The sequence below is a fragment of the Panthera leo genome, chromosome D3, assembly GCF_018350215.1.
Source record: "Panthera leo isolate Ple1 chromosome D3, P.leo_Ple1_pat1.1, whole genome shotgun sequence".
Lineage (NCBI taxonomy): Eukaryota > Metazoa > Chordata > Mammalia > Carnivora > Felidae > Panthera > Panthera leo.
In genome coordinates this window covers 14,878,244-14,903,959 of record NC_056690.1, presented here as the reverse complement: position 1 = coordinate 14,903,959, position 25,716 = coordinate 14,878,244, and the positions used below count along the sequence as shown (strand labels likewise).

The 25,716-nt window shown below is 46.0% G+C and overlaps 1 protein-coding gene across 1 annotated transcript in view; it reads right to left on the bottom strand.

The window, feature by feature from the left end:
• Positions 1 to 5,974: 5,974 nt before the first annotated feature.
• Positions 5,975 to 25,716, bottom strand: part of SUDS3 (SDS3 homolog, SIN3A corepressor complex component) — a 109,139-nt gene continuing 89,397 nt past the window's right edge. Inside the window, exon 14 of the mRNA XM_042909875.1 lies at positions 5,975 to 6,095. Within this exon, the coding sequence (XP_042765809.1) occupies positions 5,990 to 6,095 (106 nt within the window). The 3' untranslated portion in view covers positions 5,975 to 5,989. The remainder of the gene's footprint in view (positions 6,096 to 25,716) is intronic.

Sequence of the window (25,716 nt, the reverse complement as noted above, 5' to 3'; positions counted from 1 at the left end):
TTGTTTTGCCTTTTTGCTTCTTTCGGTTTGTTTTTACTAGCTCCATAAAGAAAGCCTGGGGCCAAGAGCTAAAGGGACAAGGAAGCAGTTTCCAACATGACACAGAGAAGAGCTTTCCAACCATGAGGACAGCCCGAAAAAGAAAGGCTGTCTTGGCCATTAGGAGCGTGTTGGAATTATTAAGTGCAGCCAGCCTCAGGGAGGTGGGGACTGGGGAGCAGTGGCCCTAACGTGCCAGCTTAAAACGTCTAAATGCCCTGAGCTCTGGGAAAATTACATAATTCCATTTTTAAGATTCCAGAAAACAAGCATAAAGAATGCCAACAAATCCTTTCTTCGAATATCAAATTATCTGTCTCAACAACATCAGGAAGAATGAAAAGACTCTCACCCCCCAACCCCTTTAGACTGCTCTTTGGATAGTCCAGACGTGGAAACACTTCTATTTTTCCATTCCACACACTTCCCAACTGTTCGACTTTTGGACAATGAACATGTACTACTTTTGCAGACAAAATAATATAAAAATTATTTTAAAGGGTTTGAAAGGGTATTTGTGATAGGGGAATATTTGTGATGTCATGTTAGGTGAAAAATGGCAACCTTCACAATGTAACCCTTTTTCTTTACTTTTATATACTTAAACATTAATAGCAGTTGGTGGGTGATAGTATTATGGGAGGTTTTTATTTTCTCCTTTATGCTCTCCAATATTTTTTTCCCCCTACGATCCACATGTATCAGTTGTGTAATAAAAAATAAAGGTGTTTTTGAAAAGGAGATGATCCTAGCCAAGGATAGAGCTTCCATGGTTAGCAAGGTTCGTGCAGAGGCAGGAAGATAGGGTGAGGGGGCTCGGCTTGGAGGACAGGTTGGAGATTTGAACTCACGGAATCCCTGATGCTGGGACTCTGAGGTTTCTAGAACCTGACCGGCCACGCCAAGGATGGGTGTGCCGATCAAAATGTGGAACAACAGAGAGGGATCTGAAAAAGATGCTGAGTGTGACATCACACATCCATACAGCTGGAGGGGGTCTACCTGAGAATCAGGCAAAAGAGCAGAGCTGGAAAGTTAAATCTGGGGATTTCCTTAAAGTGACCAGTGGAGCTGGATAGAAAACCCCTCGGGGAGAGAGTCCTGCCTGGCATTGCACAATCTCACTGCGTCTCAGCATCAAATGTGACAAGTAAGCCAAATTTTCTGATCATGGGGCCTGGCATCAGCAATTTTTAATTAACAGACTTTATTTTTAAGAACAGTTTCAGGTTCACAAGCAAAACTGAGCAAAAAGTACAGAGCATTTCCACACGCCCTCTGGCCTCACACACAGCCACCACTACCATCAACATCCCCCACCAGAAACAGCCCATTTGTGACAGTTGATGAATCCACATTGACATCGTTATCACACAAAGCGCATAGTTTACATAAGGGTTCACTCTTGGTATTGCACGTTCTATGGTTTTGACAGATGTATAAAGACATGTACCTCAGATTCAATGCAATCCCTATCAAAACACCAACCGCATTTTTCACCGAACTACATCCTAAAATCTGAATGGAACCACAAAAGGACCCATGCAGCCAAAGCAGTCCTGAGGCAGAACAAAACTGAAGGTATCAGACGCCCAGATTTTAAACTATACTACAAAACTATGGTAATCAAAACAGTAGAGTCTAACACAAGAACACAAACAAAAAGCCAGTATGATACTGGCACATTAGCGGACGCACAGATCAAAGGAAGAGAGCGCCCAGAAGTAAACCCAGGCTTATGTGGCCAATTAATCTATGAGTAGGAAGGCAAGAATATACAATGGGGAAAAGACAGTCTCTTCAACAAATGGTGCTGGGAAAACTGGCCAGCTACATGCAAAAGAATGCACCCCTTTCTTACACCATCCACAGAAATAAACTCAAAATGGATTAAAGACCTAAATGTGAGGCCTGAAACCATAAGACTCCTAGAAGAAAACATAGGCAGTAAGCTCTTTGACGTCAATCTTAGCAATACTTTTTTAGGCGTATTTCTGCAGGCAGGAACCACAGAAGTAAAAGTTTTAAAATGGGACCACATGGAGGCGCCTGGCTGGCTCAGTGGGTAGGGCATACGACTCTTAATCTCAGGGTTGTAAGTTCAAGCATCATGTTGGGCATGGAGCCTACTTGAAAGAAAGAAAGAAAGAAAGAAAGAAAGAAAGAAAGAAAGAAAGGGAGAAAGGAAGGAAGAGAGAGAGAGAGAGAGAGAGAAAAAATATGGGACTATATCAAACTAAAATGCTTTTTTTTTGACAAGGCAACTACAGAATGGGAGATGATATTTGTACATGACATATCTGGTAAGGGGTTAACATCCAAAATCTATAAAGAACTCATACAACTCAATATAAAAAAAAAAAAAAAAAAGGCAATGTAATTAAAAATGGGCAGAGGACCTGAATAGACATTTTTTCAAAGACGATATCCAGATGGCCAACAGACACATGAAAAGATGCTCATCATCACTTACCATCAGGGAAATGCAAATCAAAACCACAATGAGAGATCACATCACACCTGTGAGGATGGCTAAAATCAAAAGATAAGATGGGGCGCCTGGGTGGTTCAGTCAATTAAGCATCCGACTTCAGCTCAGGTCATGGTCTGTGAGTTCGAGCCCCATGTCGGGCTCTGTGGTGACAGCTCAGAGCCTGCAGCCTGCTTCAGATTCTGTGTCTCCCTCTGTCTCTCTGCCTCTCCCCCACTTGTGCTCTGTATCTCTCTCTCTCTCTCTCTCAAAAATAAACATTAAAAAAATAAAATCAAAAGGTAAGAAATAACAAGTATTGGCAAGGAAATGGAGAAAAGGTAACCCTCGTGCACTGTCAGCGGGAATGTAAATTGGTACAGCCAACTCTGGGAGTATGGAGGTTCCTTTAAAAATTAAAAATAGAACTACCATAGGATCCAGCAATTTGCATTCTGGGTATTTATCTGAAGCAAAAGAAAATGCCAATTTGAAAGGACATATGCACTCCTATGTTCATCACACAGCATTATTTACATTAGCCAAGGTATGGAAGCAATTTAAGAGTCCATCGACAGATGAATAAAGAAGATGTGTGTGTATCACACACGTACGTACGCACACACAATGGAATATTACTCAGCCATAAAATGAAACCTTGTCATTGAATGTAGCAGATATTATGCTAAGTGAAATAAGTCAGAGAAAGAAAAGTACTGTATGATTTCACTTATATGTGGAATCTGAAAAGAAAAACAAAGGAACAAACAAAACAGATTCACAGACACAGAAAACACACTGATGGCTGCCAGAAGGGAGGAGGGTTGCAGGGATGGGCCAACAGATGCAAGAAATTAGAGGCACAGGCTTCCAGTTATAAAATAAATAAGACACAGGGATGTGACGTGCAGCACAGGGAACACAGCAATATTGTAAAAACTGTATGGTGACAGATGGCAACTATACTTACCATGGCAATCATTTCATAATGCATATAAATATCAAATCACTGTGTTGTACCCCTGAAACTAATATCATACCGTATGTCAATTATACTTCAGTAAAAAAGGAAAGACACGTATCTGCCGTTGGAGTATCACACAGAATAGTTTCCCTGCCCTAAAACTATGGGCATCAGTATTTTCTGAAACTCCCAGGTGACTCTATGGTAGAATCAGGCTTGAGAAGCACAGCTGTAGCCAGCAAGAAGAGCGAAAACCATGAAATCCGGAAGAGAACTTGCTCTTGGAAGAGCAGGAGAAGTGAGTTTTGAAAGGGAAAGATGAATAAAGGTTATAGAGACGGCAGAACAGCACCATCAAAACTAGGGAAAGAATTTTGAAAAGGAAAAGCTGGAACGTGCTGAGGGCGTGAAGAAAATTGAGAAGCAAGGAGAAGGAGAATGGAGAGTCATATCTGCTAGATCTTGGGTGGCCTTTGAAAGTTTGGAAGAGACAGAGTATGCCGGTGGGGTGGCACAAACTTGCTGGGGGGTGGGGTTGAGTGGGCAGTGAAATGGAGGCTGCAGACATTTTTGGAGAAGAAGGGGAAAAAAAGAAACATGGGAATAAGGTAGCCAAAAAGGAAAACACATCTCACGGAAAGGATCTTTTTTAAAGGAAATATATACAGGGGCGCCTGGGTGGCTCAGTCGGTGAAGCGTCTGACTTCGGCTCAGGTCATGATCTCACGGTTGGTGATTCTGAGCCATGCATCAGGCTCTGTGCTGACAGCTCAGAGCTGCTTCAGACAGCTGTGGAGACTGCTTCAGGTTTGTGTCTCCCTCTCTCTCTGCCCGTCCCCTGCTTGCACTCTGTCTCTGCCTCTCTCTCTCTCAAAAATAAACATTAAGAAAAAAGTATATATATAAATATAGAGAGAGATCTATCTACAATAGATAGATAAATCTGTCTACAATCTTAGAGATAGAGAGATAGATCTCTCTCTTTCTCTCTCTCTCTCTCTCTCTCTCTATATATATATATATATATACACATATATATATATATGAACAAGATTGTGGACAAAGAATCTGTGAAGAGGCAGAGCCCCAAGATGCCCAGAGAATGGGGCAAATTCTTGGATGACACCTTGGAAGGCAGTGCCTAGAGGTATGTTGAAGAACACAGGTGGGTTCACTTGTAGGGAAAAAACCTACTCATCTGTGAATAAGAGAAGACCTTCCTTCATCCAGGTGGTTAGGAAAGGCCGGGACCTGATATTGCCACAAACCCCATCCCCAGCACAGCTACCCGTACTCAGGAGGGAACTCAAAACCCAGAGCTGCTCCCTGAGAAGCAAAGAGTTTGAAGCACATGTCGGCACCCCAACTCTGCAGACCCTGCAGCAGAGGGACAAGCCCCCACAACATCTAGCTTTGGAAACTGATGTCCCTTAGGTCCACAAGACTCCAGGTATCTGAGAACTGGCTGGTGGACCCGCCTCCCCAGGCCCAGCGCACAGGAAGCCAATGGAGAGGTGCCCAGACTTTTCTGAATGACGCTCATTTGCTCATCTCACAGAGGCGGCCTGAGGGCCACACATCTAATTTGGCACATACCTAGGGGCCTGCTGGCTGGGGGACACCGTCTTCGGCTCTGCCTCTGCCACACTCCAGAGCCCCGGTATCTCCCAGATGGAGCTTTTATGTGGTATTTCTGGCTGCCCAAGGGGACACCCCTTTATCACCTGACTCTGGAGGCCGGGCGAGCTTGCCAGCCTGGGTCCCACAGGACTATACCAATCAGAGAGAGACTCCTTGGCAGGCTCTCACCCCCAGAGCACTGCACAGACAGCAGCCAAACACACCCCAGGTCTTTCTGAGTCTTGCTTGTGCAGGAGCTCTGGCCCAGGGGCTACTGGTCTGGGACACAGCTAAGAGCCTAGGGAGGGGCTCTCAGGGAACAGAGGCTGATGGACATCATTTTTGTGCTCTCTCCCTCTGCCTCCACTAGCTGGTATCTTCTGGAAATGCTTTTTATACCCTAGTCTGGGGCCCCAATGTTCACATCTACTATGGACACACCTTTACATCACCTGATTCTGATGGCCCATGGGCTTACTGGGACTGTATATGCTGCATACCTTAACAGCTGCTACCTGAGGGTCTGGCTTCTAATCAGCCTGACTGACTCCAGGTGCAGACCAAGATTCCTGCCCTTGGGACACAGACAGGACTCAGCACACCCTCAACTACTGGGAGCCATAAAAATAAAACAGGCTACTTGGACAATCACAGAGGTTTGAGAGATAACCAAGAGCTAGGGCAGGGTTGAATGAGAAGGTTCACCTCCTACACGAGGCCACTCCTTCAAGACTGGGAGAGGTGGCTGCTTTATCTAACGCACAGACACCAACACAGAAAGTCAAGTAAAATCAAGAAAGAAGAACATCTTCCAAATGAAGAAATAAAATAAACCCTCAGGGAAAAAAAAAACTTAATTAAACAAAGATAAGCAATTTACCTGTTCAAAGTCACAGTCATAAAGATGCACACCTGCGTGCCCTTGAGCTGGGGCTATAACCTCTCCAGAGCCCCAGTTTCCTCATCTTTACTGATTGGACATGACAGTCTCTACGCACAGGGCTGTTTGGAGAATTAAATAAGAGAAGAGCAGTAAGCATAGTGGCTGGCACATGGCTTCTACAATCAATAGTCTGGCCATTAAGCACAGATACAAGCAACTTGCAGGATAGGTTACGTTGTTGTTTCGAGGGATATCGGAGTTTCCTGTTGCCGCTGTAACAAAGTATCACGCACTTAGTGGCTTAAAACAACTCAAATTTATTATCTGACAGTTACGGAGGGAAGAAGTCCGAAATGAAACTTGGCAGGGCTAAATTCAAGGTGTCAGCAGGGTTTTATCCCTTCTGGAGGCACTAGCTTCTCGAAAAACTGCCCACATTCCTTAGGTTGTGGCCCCTTTCTCCATCTTCAAAAACGGCAGTGTAGCATCTTCTAACCTCTCTCTCTGACCTTTGCTTCCATCCCCACATCTTCTCTGACTTACCTGTCCCCTCTTATAAGGACCCTTGAGGTTACATGACATTGGGCCCACCCAGATCATCTGTAAACAATCCTCTGTATTCAAGATCCTTAACTTTACCTTATCTGCAAAGTCTCTTTTACCACTGTAAGGTAACATATTTACAGGTTTCCAGGATTGGGATGTGGATATCCTTCGGGGGTTGGGGGGAGCCCTTACTCTACCTGCCACAAGAGACAAGAAGGGAGTCCACTGGTATAATCGAATAGCCACAGCTAATCATAATACTGGGAACACTCAGCAGACTTGAGGACTGGAAGTAGCTTTAGACGGTTCAGTAGTTTGTTGAGCACTTGCTGAATGCCAGGCCCCTCCAGGGGGGACCCAGGGGCTGTTAAACAAGATGGGAAAAAGTAGGGGTGAGGCTTAGGGATCTTCCCTAGGTTACTAACCTGCCTGCTTTAAATACTGGATTGCATTTTTTAAAATATTCCACTACATTACAACATTTTTTAAAAGCTCTGATCTAGCCACATGCTCTCATTTTCATGATGAACTGAGGTCTGGGGAGATTCAGTGACTTATTGGGAGAGGCAGAGGAAGATCAGCTTAGAAGGGAGAGCTCCTTCTCTTATACCCCAGCATTCAGTGAGCACTGAGCTAGACTGGTCAGTCACTGGGCAATCACCCTGGAGGGAGTGGCACACAGCGGTAAAAAACATAAACTTGAGGTGCACACGTGAGCTCAGGCCCTGCCCAGATACTTGCTGGGCAGTACATTTCTAAATGTTTGCAAGATTAAGTGAGATAATGAACAGAAAGCACTTAACACAGCACATATCCAACCACGTGGGCTGCCATTGCTGGCTAACTGGTATTATCATTATTTCTATTTCTCATCTCCCAAGCTACACTGTAAGTTCTCTGAGAGTACAGCCTGAGGTGATCTGTCTTTGTGAGACAGTGGGGTCCCTCGCTCCCTATGACCAGCTCCTATTCACCCTCAGGTCTCAGCCGAAACACCACCCCTTCCCCGGGGAAGCATCCTAGACCATCTAGAAGGCACTGGGTCTCCTATTTCATACTCTCATAGCATCCCAAATTCTCTTTTGTAGCCTTCACCCCACTTACTGTTAAACAATTATTTATGCAATAAATTTATTTGACCCCTACCGTCTCCTACAATGTGAGCTACAACACAAGCTAAGGAGTTAAGTAATGCTCCTTCCACATTCCCCAGCCTCCTTTGCAGTTAATTAGGACCAAGTGACTAATTCTGGCTCACAGGTTGAGTGCAGAAGTGAGACATGTCACTTCTGGGCTTACACACAGAAAAGCAGGTACAGTAACTCTCTAGTTATCAGCTCCCCAGCCACAGTGACTGGCAAGGTTCCATCGGCCTGGGTCCCTGAGTGACTACATGGAGGCTCATCTCTGGTTGATCCACACTGGATGAACAGCATGAATGAGGAAAAACACCTCTGTCATTGGAAGCTTCTGGGATTTCAAAGTTAACTTGTTACAGCAGCACAACATAGCCTATCCTGACCAATACACCGCTCTATTCCCAGCATTCACAGAGTGTGGGGCACATAGAAAGTGCTCCATAAATAAATATCTTTTGAATGAATGAATGAATGAATGAATGAGCCTCTGAAATAACAGGTAAAGACCAGAATACATGATATTTCCTACGTGGTAGAAAAGGACAGCTTTCCACCACCAAACACACACACACACACACACACACACACACAGACCCACATGCATGTGCACACACATATGCACATGCACAAAAGATTAGACCACTAAAAACTGAAATACCAAGGCCCTCATCAACTAGGACAGAAGCTAGAAAAGCAGTCTCTTTGACCTTGTTGCTGCTGGACTTCGAGTCATTGTCGTGTTGTTGCAGGTCACAAAAACATTCAGTGATGCTGAGGACGATTAGGTACTCAACAGAGTGATAAAATCCACTACAACCAGAGCCATTAGTCACAGGGCATTATTTAGAAATTGTTGCAATTTATAATATTTATGAATTGATCTGCAGGAACCCATAAACATCGCTCATCAATGTAACTAATTGGCATTTATGAGCTTGTTTGGTTGGCTGATACATTCCAGTTGGTGTCATCATGGTCTTGAAGAAAAAAAAAGGAACCCACACATGCTGGGGCCTTTGGCGAGGGTGTTGACATTCTGACAATTCCATTGGATTGGACAAGGAATTGAGTGAAAGTGGTCCATTTATGAAGTGAAGGAAACACCAGTATAGAAGCGAGGAAACAGCGAGCTACCACAGAGGGCAACAGGAGCCTAATCCCATTGTCTCTCCATGAGGAACCCTGAGGACAGGTGCAAAACACATCTTTTCCCTCCTCCTTACCATTCAGGTCTCAGATGGAATAGCCCATCCAAAGAAAAGGAGAGCTGGGGTATTTATACATCAACTCCCAAGAATCACTAGTTAAGGGCTGCTCTTGAAGCAGGAGGTATTAATTCCTTGACCCTCTGAACTGCTTCTCATAGACAGTTTGAATCCTGGCAGTTCTGGCATAGACGTGGATCCCGGCAGGTGGCAACTGGCTGAAGCACGCTGAAAGGTAGGAGAGCTATGGGTCACTGCTGCATCCACTTCTCCTTTGATCAAAACAAAGAAACCCACATAAGCCATGGTTGCCAAGTGCCTTCACTGGGACAGGCACTGTGCAGGGGATTGGGAATAAAGTCTCAACCTTGAAAGGCATGACCCTGTCACTGCAGACTCACAGCATCTACATTATGGAGGAGACCCAGTCAACCTCAGTAGAGTGATATTGTTATAATGGAGGCCTCCAATGTGCAGTGGAGAGGCATCTTGCTCAGTCTGGGTGGAACACCATGGTAGGAAAGTCTTCCAAATGGTATAAAAGGCCACCTGAGCCATGAAAATGAGTCTGAGTTGGCCATCTATACTAGGTGGTCTGTGGGAAGAGTATTCCAGACAAAGGGAACAGCATGGGCAATGGTAAGAGGCAAGAAGGAGCATCCGGGTGCTCAAGGAACTGTAAGTCCTTCAGGAGGGTCGAAAGGTAGGATGTGTGTTGGGAAATGATGGGACGGGTGGCTGGAGAAGTAAGGAAATGGTGAGAGGTGCCCAATCTGAAGGGTTTGAGATTCTGATTTGCTAATTGGTTTAGCAGGAAGTAGTCCCAAGTAATGGTGACTGGAATCAGCACAAGCTACCCAGCATCCAAACATCTGAGGGAAGGAAAGTTTGGAGGAGCGACACAGGACTGGAGTTGAGAGAGCAAATGAGCCATGTAAACTTGGCCAGGCCCTACCCCTCTTTGGGCCTCAGCTTCTCATGTGTCACCTGCAAGGTCCCATCTTTTCTTTCATTCATTCATTCATTCATTCATTCAACAACTATTGGTTAAGTTCCTAGTATGAGCCAAACACAGAGGATACAGCAGTGAAAAAGTCCCACCTATCACTGAATTTACCTTCTAGGGGGAAAAAAAGCAAGCACATAAGTAATACAACTTCTGTTACAGAAAATCCTATGAAGAAGGATACAGCAGGGTCAGAAGTGATGGATGAGCAAGCCTCTCTGAGGAAGTGATATCTGATCAGAGATGTCAGCAAAGTAAAGGAGAATCCTGGGAATGCCTGGGGACAGAACATTCCAATCTTGGTGTGTCCAAGGAAAAGCAGAGAAGAGAGGAGTCTGAGAGGGAGGCAGCAGCCAGGTCGGATGGGGCCCGCTGGGCCATGGTGAGAGCCTGTGCATTTATTTGGACTTTGGGAGGCATGATAGAGTCAACACTGAAGCGACATGCTCTGACCTGCTATTTTAAATGCTCATAGCAGTACTAGTCACAATAACCAAAAATGTCCAATACCCAACTCAGATGTCCATCATCTGATGAATGGATAAACACAATGCAGTCTCCCAATTCAACGGAATAGGATTCAGGATAAAAGGAACAAAGCTCTGATATGTGCTCCGACACGGATGAACCTCGAACACATTACGCTAAGGGACAGAAGGCAGACACGAAAGGCCACACAGCGTGTGGTGCCGTTTATACGACTAGGCAAATCTACAGATGCAGAGAGTAGATTAGTGCTACCAGGGCCTGGGTCGGCCATGCTGTAGGGAGGAGTGGGGACGAGCTGCTCATGGGCACAGGGTCTCTTTTCAGGGTGACTCTAAAAATGTCCAGTATTGGGAGTTGAAACAAACTTTCTCTCTAACCCTTTAAAGGCCTCCAAAACGTTGCCAGTCTGTGGGCAGAGACTTTTTTTAGCCCCCTCTCCTCCACATCAAAGACACTCACTTTGGCCAGCATAAGCAAAAAAGACAAATTCATTATAGGAATATTGGGGAGTTACATGGAACTAAAAGAACAGGAAATAGCTGGGCCAAAAAGAATCTGTCTCCTCTCTCTCTCCCCTCTCCTCCCGAAACAGTTTTGTCTCTTGGGCAAAAAAAAAAAAAAAAAAAAATCCAGCCATGCACCGTCTTCCGTACATTACAATTTCAGATACGAAGGACTACCTTTCCTGTCTCTATTCTCGGATTCTAATGGGCCCAGCTTGGGTCTGGGGTGTATTCATCAGAGGCCAAAGGCGAGCCTCACTGCAACAACAGCTCTCTTGGTACCCCTGTGATCAGAGTACTGAATTGAGGAGGGGTAGGCTTTATTCAGAAGAAAAGTGAAATTTTCTGGAAATAAAGATTTGTTAAATGAATGACCCCGAAGACCCCTTTAAATTCAGAAAAATCTTAAGATAAAGTGTTTACGGTCGAGTGGTAATTGAGTGATTTTTAACGAGCATGTGTTCGGCCAGGGCTGGTACCACTCTACAGCCGCCAGAAGAGCAAGGCAGCATTTTGTGCCCAGCAGGGCCCAACAGAGGACTTAGGTTTGGGGACAAAGCAGACTTCTATACCCCGCATCCCAGCCCCACACGCAGAGAACACAGTGACCCCACAGGACACCCACATGAGCCTAGAGATGACGACCCCCTTGCCAGCTCAGTTGAAATGCATTTCTCCGGATCACACAGAAACGGTCCTGGATCTCATCAACACAGCTCTTGCTCGAGCCACAGATGGCAAATGGAATGCTCATCCCCGCCCCTTGCTCCCTGGCCCGGCTGCTTCCACATTCCTTGACAATAATGCTGGTTCAGACGCTGGCATTGCAGCCAACCCTTGCTAGGCACAGCAGGGTGGGCCAGGCAGAAGGAAAGCTGGCAAGGTGGGAAATAGGGGCTTTTCATTTTATGCTGGTCCCAGCAGCCTGGGAAGTGCTGTGAAAAGTGGGCAGCGAGACTGCAGCAGATGACAGAGCTTTATCAGGTAAGGGGTGGAGGGTGGGGGGCTTGGGAAAATTACAGCCCCACTTGCCAAGTCTCGGAGACACCTGTGTCTAATTTAGCATAAGGACGGTATTATGGAAAAGGGCCACCACCTTCCTCAGATGCAGGCTTTCACTCAATCTGGTCCATTCTGGCTCCTATACGTCTCCCCAGCTTGCTCTCCATCCCAACTCCACCTGCTCTGACCCAGAGAGCCGCGACTACCTCCCGAATTCTCTATTTGCTCCTCGGCCACAACAATTCATTCTCCACCCAAGGACCAGAGTGGTCTAAGTTGCAGGTCTGATGAAGCCTCCCTTCAGCTTAAAAGCCAACAGCGGCTCCCTAAAGGATAGAATCCAAAATCTTTTACGACAGCTCACAAGGGCCTTCGCAAGCTGTTCCTGCCTGTGACCCCAACAGTGTCAAGCGTCAAGGCGGGTCGGGGTGTGTAGCAGATGCACTGCTTCCCTGCGGGGTCCCCTCGCCGTCACCAAATTGGCCCAACCTCCAAGAGCCAACACCTGCTCTCATTTGCTGGACAGCTTTCTCTGGTGACCGGACTCTACTTTTGCTCACATGCATGGCAGGATGGAGGTGCCAGGGAATTAAGGACCCCTGGTCCCTACCAAGAGCAGCCCTCCAACAGTGACTAATGGTAGATGGTGTGTAAATTCCCCAGCTCCATAATCTATTGGGTGGGATAACTGAGATGCATGTTTGACACTGGCCCCTACAGTTCCCTACTTGCCCACAGTGGTAACTTCTTTGATTATGCATCCTTCCCCAGCTCCTTCCCTTCCCTCTCTCACCTTCTCATTCCTCAACTGGTATTCAGAATCACCTCCCAGATAAAGCTCTTATATTCAAATTATTATCTCTTGGTCTTGTCTGCAGAGATCCCTGAAAATTCAAGCAATTATTTTCCATAACCAGGTTATCCAGCTATGTACTTATTAGTCACTGCACCTATTAGTCGTGAATGTGCCATGTTCTCTGCAGCCTCCGGACCTTTGCACAAGCTGTTCCCTCTGCTCAGCATCCTCTCCCCTCGCCCCCCACCCCAGCACCTTCTACCTCCTGAATGGATCTTACTCTACCTTGAGCTCTCTCTTCAGCTTAGGTCTACATTCTTGGGTAGAACTTCTTTGACTGCCCCTATACATGCACAAAGTTTTCATTTCCCTGGAATGTATTCCCCTTGCACACTCTTTCTTTTTCAGTTCATTCATCTCACCTGCGATTATGTGTTTGAAGCCTGTATTCCCCGCTGATATGTAAGCCCTATGAGAACAGGAACTAAATCTGTGGGATCATTTCTGTATTCCCAGGGTAGAGCATGAAATAGATGCTCAAAGAGTCACATTAATAGTGCGTTGACTTCAAAAAATTAGAAAAAGAGAGAAGGTGTAAAACTCACCCAGAAAGGGAAATGTTCAACACATGCTAATTGGGTAATCGCAGCCACCATGGCTCAGCACACACAGTGTACCAATGGTTTCACAAAGATCACCTTAATTAGCCCCCGTAAGTAGATACTGATGTTATCCCCATTTGACAAAGGGGGAGACTGAGTCAAAGAGAGTCTAAGTAACTTGCTGAAGGGCACACAGGTAACAGGGGCAGAACTGGGATTTGAACCCAGAAAGTCCGGCATCAGAGTGTGCATAACTAACCACTAAGCTCTCCCGCCTCTTACCACACTGGAGTGAGATTCCAATTATTAAGAGCTTCACAGCACCTGTATACAGAGTTTCTCCCCCTCAGAAGGCGTGAAGTGACGAAAGACAAACAGAATCAACTGGCCTGATGGCATTCATTCGCCAGACCAGATATCATATAGTACCTACTATGTGCCAGGTACAAGGACGGAGTGGTAAATAAGACAGACAGCATCACTGCCCTCCCAAGGCTTATAGGTGCTGCATGAATCAACACACAAGTAGGTCTGTAATGACCAGCTGTAAATACTGTAGACAGAAGGGATGGGAAGCACCTGACTCAAACAGGTCACAGACAACATTTAAATGAAGACCTGAAAAAAGGAGAAAAATTCAGCCACCCTGAAGGGGCGGGTAGAGAACATTCTCCACCAGACCGTGGGAAATGTTGGCTGTTATTCTAGGTGCAGTCAGAAGGCACTGGAGGGTTTCAAGGAGCTGAAGATGTGTTCTGATTTACATTTTCAAGCCTCCTCTCCAGCTGCTGCAGGGGGTGTGGGTGGCAGGGAGACAGGAGCGGGAGCAGAGACCAGCGAGGAGGCTGCTACCAGGGTTTAGGTGAGATACGGGGGCTCCAACGGGGCTGGGAGCGGGGGAGATGGAGAAGCGGGCCCCGTTCAGGATACATTTAGGGGAAAACCAAGAGCAGGGCTTAGCGACGGGTTGAGTGTAAGGGCTGAAGGAGGTGGAGGAATCTGAGCTGGTTTTCAGGAGCGGGTGATGAAATGTCTCAAGCCTGGCCCAAGCCTGGCAGCTTTCACAATTCTATCCTGACAGTTTGTCCTCAAGACGCCATCTTTCCCAAGCCCTCGCTTTCCTGAAACAACCACATTCCATAATAAGCCGTTGGGGCATTTCAGGAAAGATGGAAGGAACAAGCCTCCAAACAATAAAAGTACAAACCGCAGCTGGTAATGTTTACACACACATTATGGGCCAGGCATACGCTTCACGCAATTCCCTCAAATACCCTCTGGTAAAAAGTCTATTATTGTCACCATTTTACCGATGGAGCTTAGAGAGGTTAACTAATTATCCTAAGGGTTACACAGTGAATCAATGGCAGGGGAGGGTTCAGACTCAGGACTGGCAAATTATAAAGCCAATTCCCACCTCACTGCTCCCCATTTGGAGGACCGGTGGTGATACTTTCTTTTTGTGGGCCCTGAGTTCCTCGGGACTGCCAGTAGTTGTCTGTGAGGCCTGGGAAGATGCCTAGAGATGTCCCTGACACCTGGCTCTGAGACCACTGCCTAGAGCCATGGGGTTCCCCAATACCCCACAAACACCCCGGTTCTGTACATCCCATTAATCTCAATCCAGACTAAGGAAACCTCAACCACAATCAAACAATGGGTACCACCAAAAAGGGAGAAGAATGTGGGCCCGAAGTATCCACTGATCACACCCCTGTTCTGTCCAAGCAGCTCTCCTCCGATCTCCTGACTCATCACACTCACTCACATACATTATCTCATTCGACTGATGGGCACATACCATTCTGCCCATTCCCACAGATGAGTACAACTGAGGCTCAGCCAAGTGAAATGGCCTGCAAGTTCAGAGCCAAATTCTGAAGCCAGGGCCTCTCCGCTTAAGACCGGTAGCCTTTCCAACACTGCTCAATAAGCTTGCTGTGAAAACCTTCTTAGAAGTCTTCTTTTTATTGATTCTGTTGTACAGGCCTTTTTCCCACCTCAGTAGCAGCCAAGAACTGGAAGGGGAGGGTGGGGAAGGGAGTGACCAGGGAGACTTGAAAGCAATAAAGGGCACGGTCCCAAGGGGAACTGTGATTTGAATTAAGTAGAAATTGGTTTCCTGTTATCTTTGTAGCCACTACGTTTGCAATTCGGGACCCGACGCCCATGTATCAGGCCAAATGCTGCCACTGTTTTCTGATCAAATCTCCTTCCTAGGAAGACACCGTTAAAAAATTCTCTGTAACCTATCAGGCAGGTTAAGTTCCTCTAAAAGACCCACATTGCCGAACAAGTTCACAGAGAACTCCAACTGCAATGGAGCCAGAAAGAAGCCATGTACCACTGTGCTGGCTGGGGGTGGAGTGGGGGGCAGGTAGCAAGATAAATGCTCCAAGGCCTCTGCGGGGCCAAAAGGAAACATGATGATGCTGAGACGCCAGTCACAGGCCCTGCTGCCCTGCTTGCCTCATGACTGATATCCAGCCACTACATACAAACACAGGCATACCGGAGGGTAACCTACTGAAATCTTTCTGTGCACACTGACAAATTACCTCCTTGAATATCCCTGACAAACTCCATCTAAAACAATAAGGAAACGCGTCATCTTCTCCAACAGGAAGACCATACTTAAGGAGGGCTTCAGGTCCGGTTGATTCAAAGCTACTCAAAGAGGTCTTGGATTCTTAGTCTCTCTCTGCTCTGCCATCCACAGTGCAGACTCCGTCCAGAGTCCGATGCCCGTCATCGTAAGACAGTTGTAAGGTGGTTGTGGATACCATTTGGTGCTGGTGCTTTCTTGTTTACGTCTAAGAGGAGACAGACAGAACCTCTCTCCATATTATGGACTATAAAAGCCCTTCCCGTTGGTCTATTTGGATTAGCTCAAGTTCATGTAACTACCCCAGAGCAGTAACAGTCACCAGGGAAATGCCCCCAGGGACATTTGGCAATGCTCAGAAACATTTCTAGCTGTCACACTGCGGGGGGAGATGTAGAGGCCGGGCTGCTGCTATAACATACTATAACACACAAAACAATCCTCCACAACAAAGGATTGACTATCTGGTCCAAAATGTCATTAGTGCTGACACTCAGAAGCCCTGCCTTGGATTATCCAGAGCAGGGTTGGCAAACTACAACCTGCAGGTCACAATTTGGTCCGCTGCCTGATTTTATAACTAAAGTTTTACTGGGACACAGCCACACTGTCCATCGCTGCTTCTACACTGCAGCAGAGAGCGGTCACACAACTAGTTGTGACAGAGCCCGTATTCAGACCCCCACCACCAAATGCTTCAAGTATTTACTCTGGCCTTTTTCTGGAAAAATTTGCTAATCCCTGATCTAGGTCTACCCTGAATGCTGTAGTTAGAAGAATTTGCAAACAAAATTAGGGTTTATTGAGAAGAAGGAGAAAAAATGATATTGGGAAGTAACACACAGTAACCACTACCAAGATAATTCTATTTTTAGAGGTCATACCATGGGGCACAGCTCTCTGCCGAGGCTTTTCCAACAAAACTTTATTTCCACATAAAAGACTTATTACAAAAACTGGGAACTTAGGTCTTCACAGTTCTGAAGTTGGTGAGAGGTGGCGAAACATCCAATCCCCACCACCACCACCAAAAATATCAAGATTTTCCTTCATTCAACTCCTACCACAAATAGAAATGATCATCAGGGACTGGTGGGTTCTGAGCCCACGAAGTCTGAGTCAGGCCTCTGTGGCAGGCCAAAACAATGCCAGAATCAAGGGAGAGGAAAATGGAGAAGAGGAAATTTCTGAGTCAAACAGACTACAGTTCTCCTATGAGAGGAAGTTCCTCAACAGAGAGAATCACGGGATGGATGAGGGAAGCATCTCCAGAAAAATGGCGACCTGAAAACAATCCTGTCCCATAATGCCCTGGGGTCCTTTGAGATTTTACAAAGTCTGTCCAATAAGTCCTTTTCCCTCACAAATTTAATTGGGTTTTTTGGCCCTTGGCACCAAAGGACTTCTGAGAAAGACAAGACCCCTTGGATCACTGGACACCCTTTCCAGTTCCTGCTCCCCATTGCCTCAGGGGCAGGGTAAATATTCGCCCACTGGGTTGACTGGTTCCTCTTCGCTCCTTCCATCCCAGTTACCCAGAGATTCCTGACCCACTTGGCAGGAAATTGAGCAGACCCAGAGGCCTGACAGAACATTCAAGACTTAAAAACTAAGAAACCCAGGAGGGAAAATGGTACCTGACTTTTCATAGTTATTTTAAGGGTTTCTTTTAATAGCAACTATAAATGGTTACTAGACTTGTCAAATATAAGTCAGTATCAACTCTTACAAAAGACTAAGAAGGGAAAAAACTTTTTTTAAGTGGAAAAAAATTCAAGGCCATGTCTTTCCCACCTGAGATAATGTTGCTTTCATTTTCCCTGCTCAGCCTGGTCTTTAGCCCACCACTAAACACCCTGTTCCTATTACTTTCCCATTTGATATTTTAATTGAATGAGAACCGTCATATCATGGCCAATATTCATTCCCCATCTGCTGCTTCTCCAGTCTTTTCTGGGAGCGCCTAGGGCAACACTCCTCCCTGGAACAAAATCTACTCTCTGACTTCCTCTGGAATAGATTTTCTTTCCTGAAGCCAAACCATTTGCCTCCTGGAGGCAAATCTGTCCTGGAGGTATCCCTCTGAGGGCCACCATCTGGGTTTCCAGGCTATCCTTACAGGGTGGAGGGTCATGGCGTGAGCTTTTTGCCTCTGCTGTTTCCAACCCACCCTCACCAGGCTGGGGCTCCAGAAAAGGGGGGTCCCTCCATTTGAACCACAACAAGGCAAATATCAATCAAATGATGATTCTGCATTAAACAAGCTGCAAGCAAGATCACAGTGAAGCCAAACATGTCATCAAGAACATATTCTGCACACACGTCCCAACCAAGCGCTAGATTCTACAGACAGAGATGAGGAAAGTAAAGTCTGTATGCTCAAAGCAGCCAGTCTTGAACAAAGCTGTCCAGTAGAATTGAAACAGAAGCCACACTTGCAATTTGGAAGTTTCTGGTAGTCACATGAAAATAAGTGCAGTCAGTTAAGTATGGGTGGCTCAGTCAGCTAAGTGTCCAACTTCAGCTCAGGTCATGATCTCACAGTTTGTGGGTTCGAGCCCCACATCAGGCTCTGTGCTGACAGCTTAGAGCCTGGAGCTGCTTCCAATTCTGTGTCTCCCTCTCTCTCTTCCCCTCCCTTGCTCATTCATGCTGTGTCTCTCTCTCTCTCTCAAAAATAAGTAAATGTTAAAAACAATTTTTTTTTAAATAAGTACAAAGAAACAAGGATTGCCAGGCACTTCACATACATTATTTTCTAATTTAATCCTGACAACAAGAATATGAACCAAGAACTTTTATTTCTTCATTTCACAGATGGTAACACTGAGGACCATGGAGTAGTTAAAACTGTGCTTGGGGTCTCACATTGGTAAGTGGCATAAAGGGAATTTAAACCGGACAATTTAGTTACAAAAGCTATGCTCTTGGCATACTCAATTGTTGTAGGAAAGTTGTTATTTAGAAAGGTCAAGAAGTCTTTCTCCTTTCATCCTTTTTTTTTTTTTTTTTTGAGATAGAGCAGAAGCTGGTGAGCAGGTGGGGAGGGGAAGGGGGGAGGGAGAGAATCCCAAGCAGGCTCCATACCCTGTGGGACTTTTTTCCCCCCCTGTGGCAAACATGTCAAGCCAGGGCATTAAATTCAGACCTAAGCAAATATGCTTTTATCCACAGGTTCTCTGTTTGGCCCTTGTTTATCTACAAAATACTTTCCTACCCACCTTGTATCTGTTTGTACCATCTAGTGGGGACAAGGGGAGGTTGAGTAACGAGCATGAGTCACCCCTTCCTGGGGCTTTAATCCACCCTGGTTCCAAGGAAACTCCTGTCTGATCTACAACAACCTCTCAGAAAAGGAGCCTTTCCCCAAGAGAGACAAAGGATTAAAGCAGAACGTCTTCAGGGAATCGTATATTGAGCACCTATTATGTGCCCATCACTGGGCTGGATCCTGCAGTCAAAGAGAAAAAGCCAAGATGCACCCACCTCCTGCCATAGCGCTCACATTCTCTCATGGGCAGCAAAGAGTGGACGGCTGCAGTCCTGTGTGGTAAGAACCATGAGAGGGGGATGACAGGAACACACAGGCAAAGCATGTGGCCCTGCCTGGGGCGTGTCAGGGAAAGGGGAGGATCAGGGTCAAGGAAAACCTCCTGGTGGAGGTGATGCCTGAGCTGAGCCTTGAAGGATGAGGGTAAAAAGGCAGGGGACAACACGGTCAGCAAGGCATGAGGATGGAGAGACAAGCAGGGCCAGATCATGAAAGGCCTTGAGTACCCAAGTGTGAGGAGTCTGGACATTTCCTTGAAAACAATGAGGGGCTCGTGCTTCAGTTCCCGCATCTCAAATGAGGGAAATAATCGTATCCACCTCATAGGGTTGTTGTGAGATTAAATGCTTGGCATAACAGTTGGTTCATATTAAATGCTCAATAAATGTTCGATGATCATAATTATTATTGAAAGGCTTGTGGAAGACTAATCACATAATATTAATTACTGTTAATATGACAACTGCCATTAATTTAACATCTATATGTGCTACAGATGGTGCTAAGCCCTTCATGTACATCACTGTCTTACTTCTAAACGTGTGTTGTTCTCTGAAACTGCATCATGCACTATGTGTCTCTCCCGCTAGAAAGAAAGCTCCGTGAGGCCAAGACCTGTTTGCCTTGCTTGCTGCTATATCCCTGGTGCCTATAAAGGAGGCTGATGCACAAAGCAGGAGCTCCATGCGCCATTGCTGGGGGAGTAAATGATGATCCATGTACAATAATCCAGAGAAAGAAATACTATTACCTTGATTTCACAAGCTGAAGTGTAGAGAAATCATTCAGGCTGCCATGTGAACAAAAGATGCAAAACGGGAAAGGCTGGAGGCAAGGAGACCAGGGAGGAGCTGTTGCAGACATGCAGGGAAGAAAACTGGGATGGAGAGAAGTTACTAGATCAGATCACCCTGAAGAAGGTAGGTGATTAGGTGGGTAGGTGTGTGGGGAATGGACAGATGGAGGGATGGATAGATGGGTATGTAGATGGACAGGAAGGAGGATGGATGGGGAAGTGAGTACATATGTGAATGGATGGGTGGGTGATGTGATGAGTGGGTGGGTGGATACGTGGATGGGTTGATTATAAATGAGAGGAAAATAGCTCTTCAGACGTTCCTAATACACTTGCGTGAAGCATTTTATGCGTAGGATAAACATTTTTACTAATAGTAACCAGAATAAATATTAACATATTGTCCGGGTAATGATGGCAGAGTCTGTAACATCATGAGATTCAGGAAATATAACAATCCTCTCCAATATGCCTTCATACATACCAATTTTGTCCCAGACTCGTGAGCTCAATTATTCTTCCCTTTACCCCTTCAAGACAAGGCATAAAGCAGCCTTTAACCTGTCGTTCCTTCAGCTGATTCCCAAATCCAGAGTGCTGAGGCTTTAAATTATTCTGTACCTAACTTGGTTAGCAGTACCTGGGTCTACACAGGATGATCTTATTGTCAAGGCAACAGAGTTGGTCTGACCTGCCAAAGCTCCGGCTGCTGCCGTTGCTGTTCCAGAGAGGGAGGTAAAGGCAACTCAGAATGGTTTTGAAAGATGATTCCTGTCCAGTGGAGTTCAAACAGACATTCAGTCTTAAAAAAATCCCCAGTTGGGTCACTCTTCCTTATTAAAGGCAACCATGGACAGAAGAGTTGGGTCTGTACTTTCTTTTTCTTCTACCCCTCCTCCTTTCCCTGTGTCTTGAAAATAGACACACACACACACACACACACACACACACACACACCAGAGAGCCATGTATAGGGCCAAAGGAGGCAAAATACAGTACTATAAAACAAACCCCCACCCCAAGTCAGAACCTTCGCAATCTTTCCTTGAAATTCTCCCATGAGCAACATTACCCGCTTGAGACCTGGTGGTGTCTTTTTAAATAGTATTCAAGAATTCCACAGGCTTGACTAGGAAGAGTCCATATATCCCTATGGAAACTTCCTTTGGCCTATAAATTATTCAAAGTTACCCAGTGTATTAGTTTGCTAGGGTTACCATCACAAAGTACCACTTTTCCCAGTTCTGGAGGCTAAACGTCCCAAGTCAAGGTCTTCCCTTTATACCTGTCTGTGTCCTAATCTCTTCTTATAAATAAATGCACCTCGGGGCACCTGGGTCATTCAGTTGGTTGGGAGTCCGACTTCAGTTCAGGTCATGATCTCATGGTCCGTGGGTTCAAGCCCTGCATTGGGCTCTGTGCTGACAGCTCGGAGCCTTGAGCCTGCTCTTGATTCTGTGTCTCCTTCTCTCTCTGCCCCTCCCCCACTCACGCTCCCTCTCCATCTCTCAAAAATGAATAAATGTTAAAAATAATTTTTTTAAATAAATGAACACACCAGCCATATTGGATTCGGGCCCACCCCAATGACCTCATTTCACCTCAGTTACTTCCTAAAAGACCCTATGTCAAACATAGTCACATTCTCAGAGACTGGGAGTTACAACTTCAACCTATGAATGTGGGGTGTTGGAGGGTACACAATCAGCCCACGACACCCAGGGACATAAGGCGGTCCAGGGAAGCATCTTGTCTAACATTCACATCTCAATAGGGGGCAGGAGGGGAAAGAAGAGGAAGCTGTTACTCAATGGGATGGGTGCTGGTTGACTCTGTTGATTGACATCCCAAGGAGAAAATGCAACGCTATGCTGTGTCTGGCCATCCTGGGTCACTCTGCAATGGCTTCTTGTTGGGCCAGCTCCTGGACTTGGCTATTATCCCTCCACCATACCAATCTGGCTGAGTACACCACCTGTGGGCTCCCTCTTTAATTGCTCACCTAATCTCAGACCAGTGTTTTCTAGGGACAATAAGGTATGTAGGTTGAGAGGGAAAAACATTTTTAATGCAGTAAAATATATATAACATAAAACTTACCATTTTAACCACTTTCAGCCAGATGGCATTAAGTACACTCACAATACTGTGTAACCAACTCCACTGTCTTAATCCATTTAAGCTGCCGCTATAACAAGATACTACAGATAAGGTGGCTTATAAACAACAAAAATTTATTTCTTACAGTTCTGAGACCGGGAAGTCCAAGATCAAGGCACCAGCATAGTTACGTTCTAGTAAGAAAACCTCTTCCAGATTTCAGCCTTATTGTGATATCCTCACATGGCAGAAGGGGGTTGGCAAGCTTCCTGGGACCTCTGTTCTAAGGGCACCAATCTCATTCGTAAGGGCTTAACCCTCGAGACCTAGTCACCTCCCAAAGGCCCCACTTCCTCATACCATCACACTGGGCATTAGGACTTCAACATATGGATTGAGGGGAATGGATACAAGCATGCCATCCATCTCTAGATCTAGTATTTTATCACCCCGGACAGAAAACTCTGTACTCATTAAGAAAGAACCCCCCATAACCCCTCCTCCCAGACCCTGGCAACCTCTATTCTACTTTCTGTCTCTAAGAATCTGCCTATTCTAGGTCCCCTGCATAAGCAAAACATACAGTATATTTCCTTTTGTGTCTGGCTTACTTCACTCACCATGATGTTTTCAAAGTTCGTCCCTGTTGTACCATGTACCAAAATGTTATTCCTTTTCATGATCCATTATATGGAAACACCACATGTGTTTATTCATCTGCTAATGGACACTTGGGTGGTTTCCACCTTTGATGCCACTGGGAACATCAGTGCACCAGTATCTATGTGAGTCCCTGCTTTCAGTACCTGAGGAGAGCTCCGTGTTGAGTCTGGGTCATCGGCCTCTACTCTCCTTTTCTTCAACTTGATTTTATTTCGTGGTTCCCATGATTCTTCTCTGTGCCACTGAATTTGAGCCAAGATCCCCACAAGTCCCTCCTACCAGGACTCCCTATTAATTTGGGAGATTAGAGATTGGTGTATTAATTCTGTCCTCCCAGGAAGCCCCAGAAGCCTGACTCAAATTGATCCATCTCCACCCCTCTGGTGGGCTTTGCACACCAAGCAAGTGGGGAGGCTACCTTGACAGAGTCCCGAGAGTTTTTCTGATACACAAATCCCAGGGCAATGGTCAGCTAGCACCCTACATTTGCCCAACACAGAACAAAGAAGATTAGCTTCTCTCCGTTAAAAACAAAACCATAATCCTCCACAAGTAAGCCAACAAACAAATATTTATCGGACAGGTATAGAAGAGGATATTAAAATAATTTTCTCTCTTGGAGTTGGACCAACACCCCCACCTCCTAAATTAAGGTGCCATCCTACCTGTACAGGACATGCCAAGGGAGTATTAAACCGGACTGGCAGGCATTCATGCATCCCCTATCTCTGGGCTACAAAAACGAGGCTGGGGTTTGGAAGGAATTGGAGTGAGGATTCTGTGATGGTCATGTACTTGTTGGAGGGCTGTACTTCACAGCCCTCCTCCCCCACCTCACTGTAACAGGGGCAGGGGAGGACACCCTCTCATCTCAGGCCAAACACAGGCAGCCTCAGAGAGCTTGATATGTGCCTCCTGGAGTCTGGTGAACTCAGGGCACAGTGTTGGGTCCTCACCAAAAGTCCAACAGGACAAGAGGCTATGTTTGGAGATTTCTGTGTCGGGGAGTGGAATAAAGAGAGGACTTCACTGGGAATAAGCTTCCCCTCCACTGGCAAGGGGAGACAAAGGAATGAATTTCCTGGACATTAATATGGTTCCCACAGAAGGAAGCTGGCTGGCATCATGCTTTAAGAGTATACTGTCCAAGAGAACCACTTGGACGTATGCAGGGACCAAAGCACAGCGAGAGAGCTGCAAGCAAGTAGAGTATATAGGCAAAGACCCAAGAGGCAGGCTCTCTTGGGAACCAACAAAAGTACCCCATGGGAGAGTCAGCTTTGACTTCCACTCTGCCCACAGGATAGCAATCTCAACAGAAATTTATTTCTCACAGTTCTGAGAAGCTATCAACAGCATCAGCTGCACGATAGCTTCTTCACTGCTGTCCCATCCCCTATCCCAATCTCTCTTTCCACCCACTCTCCTCCAACCTGGGGCTGGGAGAAGCAGAAACCATAGGTTGCCACAAAGAAGAAAACAGACTGCAGAACTAGTGAAGTCAGCCCATGTGCCCTCCCCCAGCTCTGCTCCTTCAAAGGGAGAAGGAGGAGATTTAAGTTAGAAAAGAGACAAGGCTGTGTAGTTACTAAAAGCAGCCTGTCCTTGTAACTGAATAGTTCTCCAAAGCCATGGGACCTGCCAGATATTTCTTGCAAGACCAGGAAAGAACAAGTCCACAGGCAGTATACTCCTTCCCTCTATGTATACTGCACCACGTCGAACCCACCCAAGGAATTCATAATACCCACCATACACACTTTGCAAGGCACCTGGGATTTGGAACTAAAAAGATATCAAGTCTTGCCTTAGGGAAATCTTGATATAATCCTTAATTTATTATTGTAGGATTGTTTCTTTCAGGCAAAGGCTCTGTGTAAAGAGGGGATCAGGTGCTTTCTGGAGGAAGAAAGACCACATATATAAAGGATAACTCAGATTCTGAGAAGGTGACAGAGACTGTGACATGTTTTAGAATGTCTCCCCATAAAAACAGAGAGATTAGTTGGGAGAGTGTAGTTGATGCTAATGGTGCCCCCCAGACCCCTTTACTGGGCTGATGCACCCATCCCCTACACTAACAGCTCAAGCTGCCCTGCCCCCTTCTCTGGAGAATTGCTCTCAGTCCAGTGGAAGTCCCTTGTTCAGGAAGTTGTGCCTCTCAGTGGCAACCTGAAGCCAATAGCTGGACATGGGGGGTAGAAAGGTAACCCCCCCTTACATAAGGCAGCACAACTCTGTTATGCTTGTCACACCCCAGAACATCCCATGGGATCAGGCGGATGCTCTTCTCCAGCTGAAATCTCATCTTTGCTTACGCCCTTCTCTGCTGTCTCCTGCTTCTCTCCCTCATTTTCTTCTGAGAGCACTTCCCCCAGTCAATCCATCGTATGTACCAGAGTCCCCATCTCAGGCTCTGCCTCTAGGAAACCTGATCCAAAACAGAAAGCAAAACTAGACAAGATCTACAACAAACCTAGGTGACAGGTATCCCCACAAATCCCAAAATATGAGGGGGTGGGGACAAACCATCAGTAGCTATTGGACCCACATGGTTAATACCATCTTTGCAAGATGAAACAGAGGGAAGGAAAGGGGGGGGGGGTCCTTCTGAGACCGTTAAACCAACTGAGGCTCACAGGGAAGCAAGGCAGGCTGACCTGAGAACATCAGCTGGAAATGGGAGGGGGTCTGCGGGTTCCAACTCAAGTAAGCATTGGGACCAGCATGGGATAAGG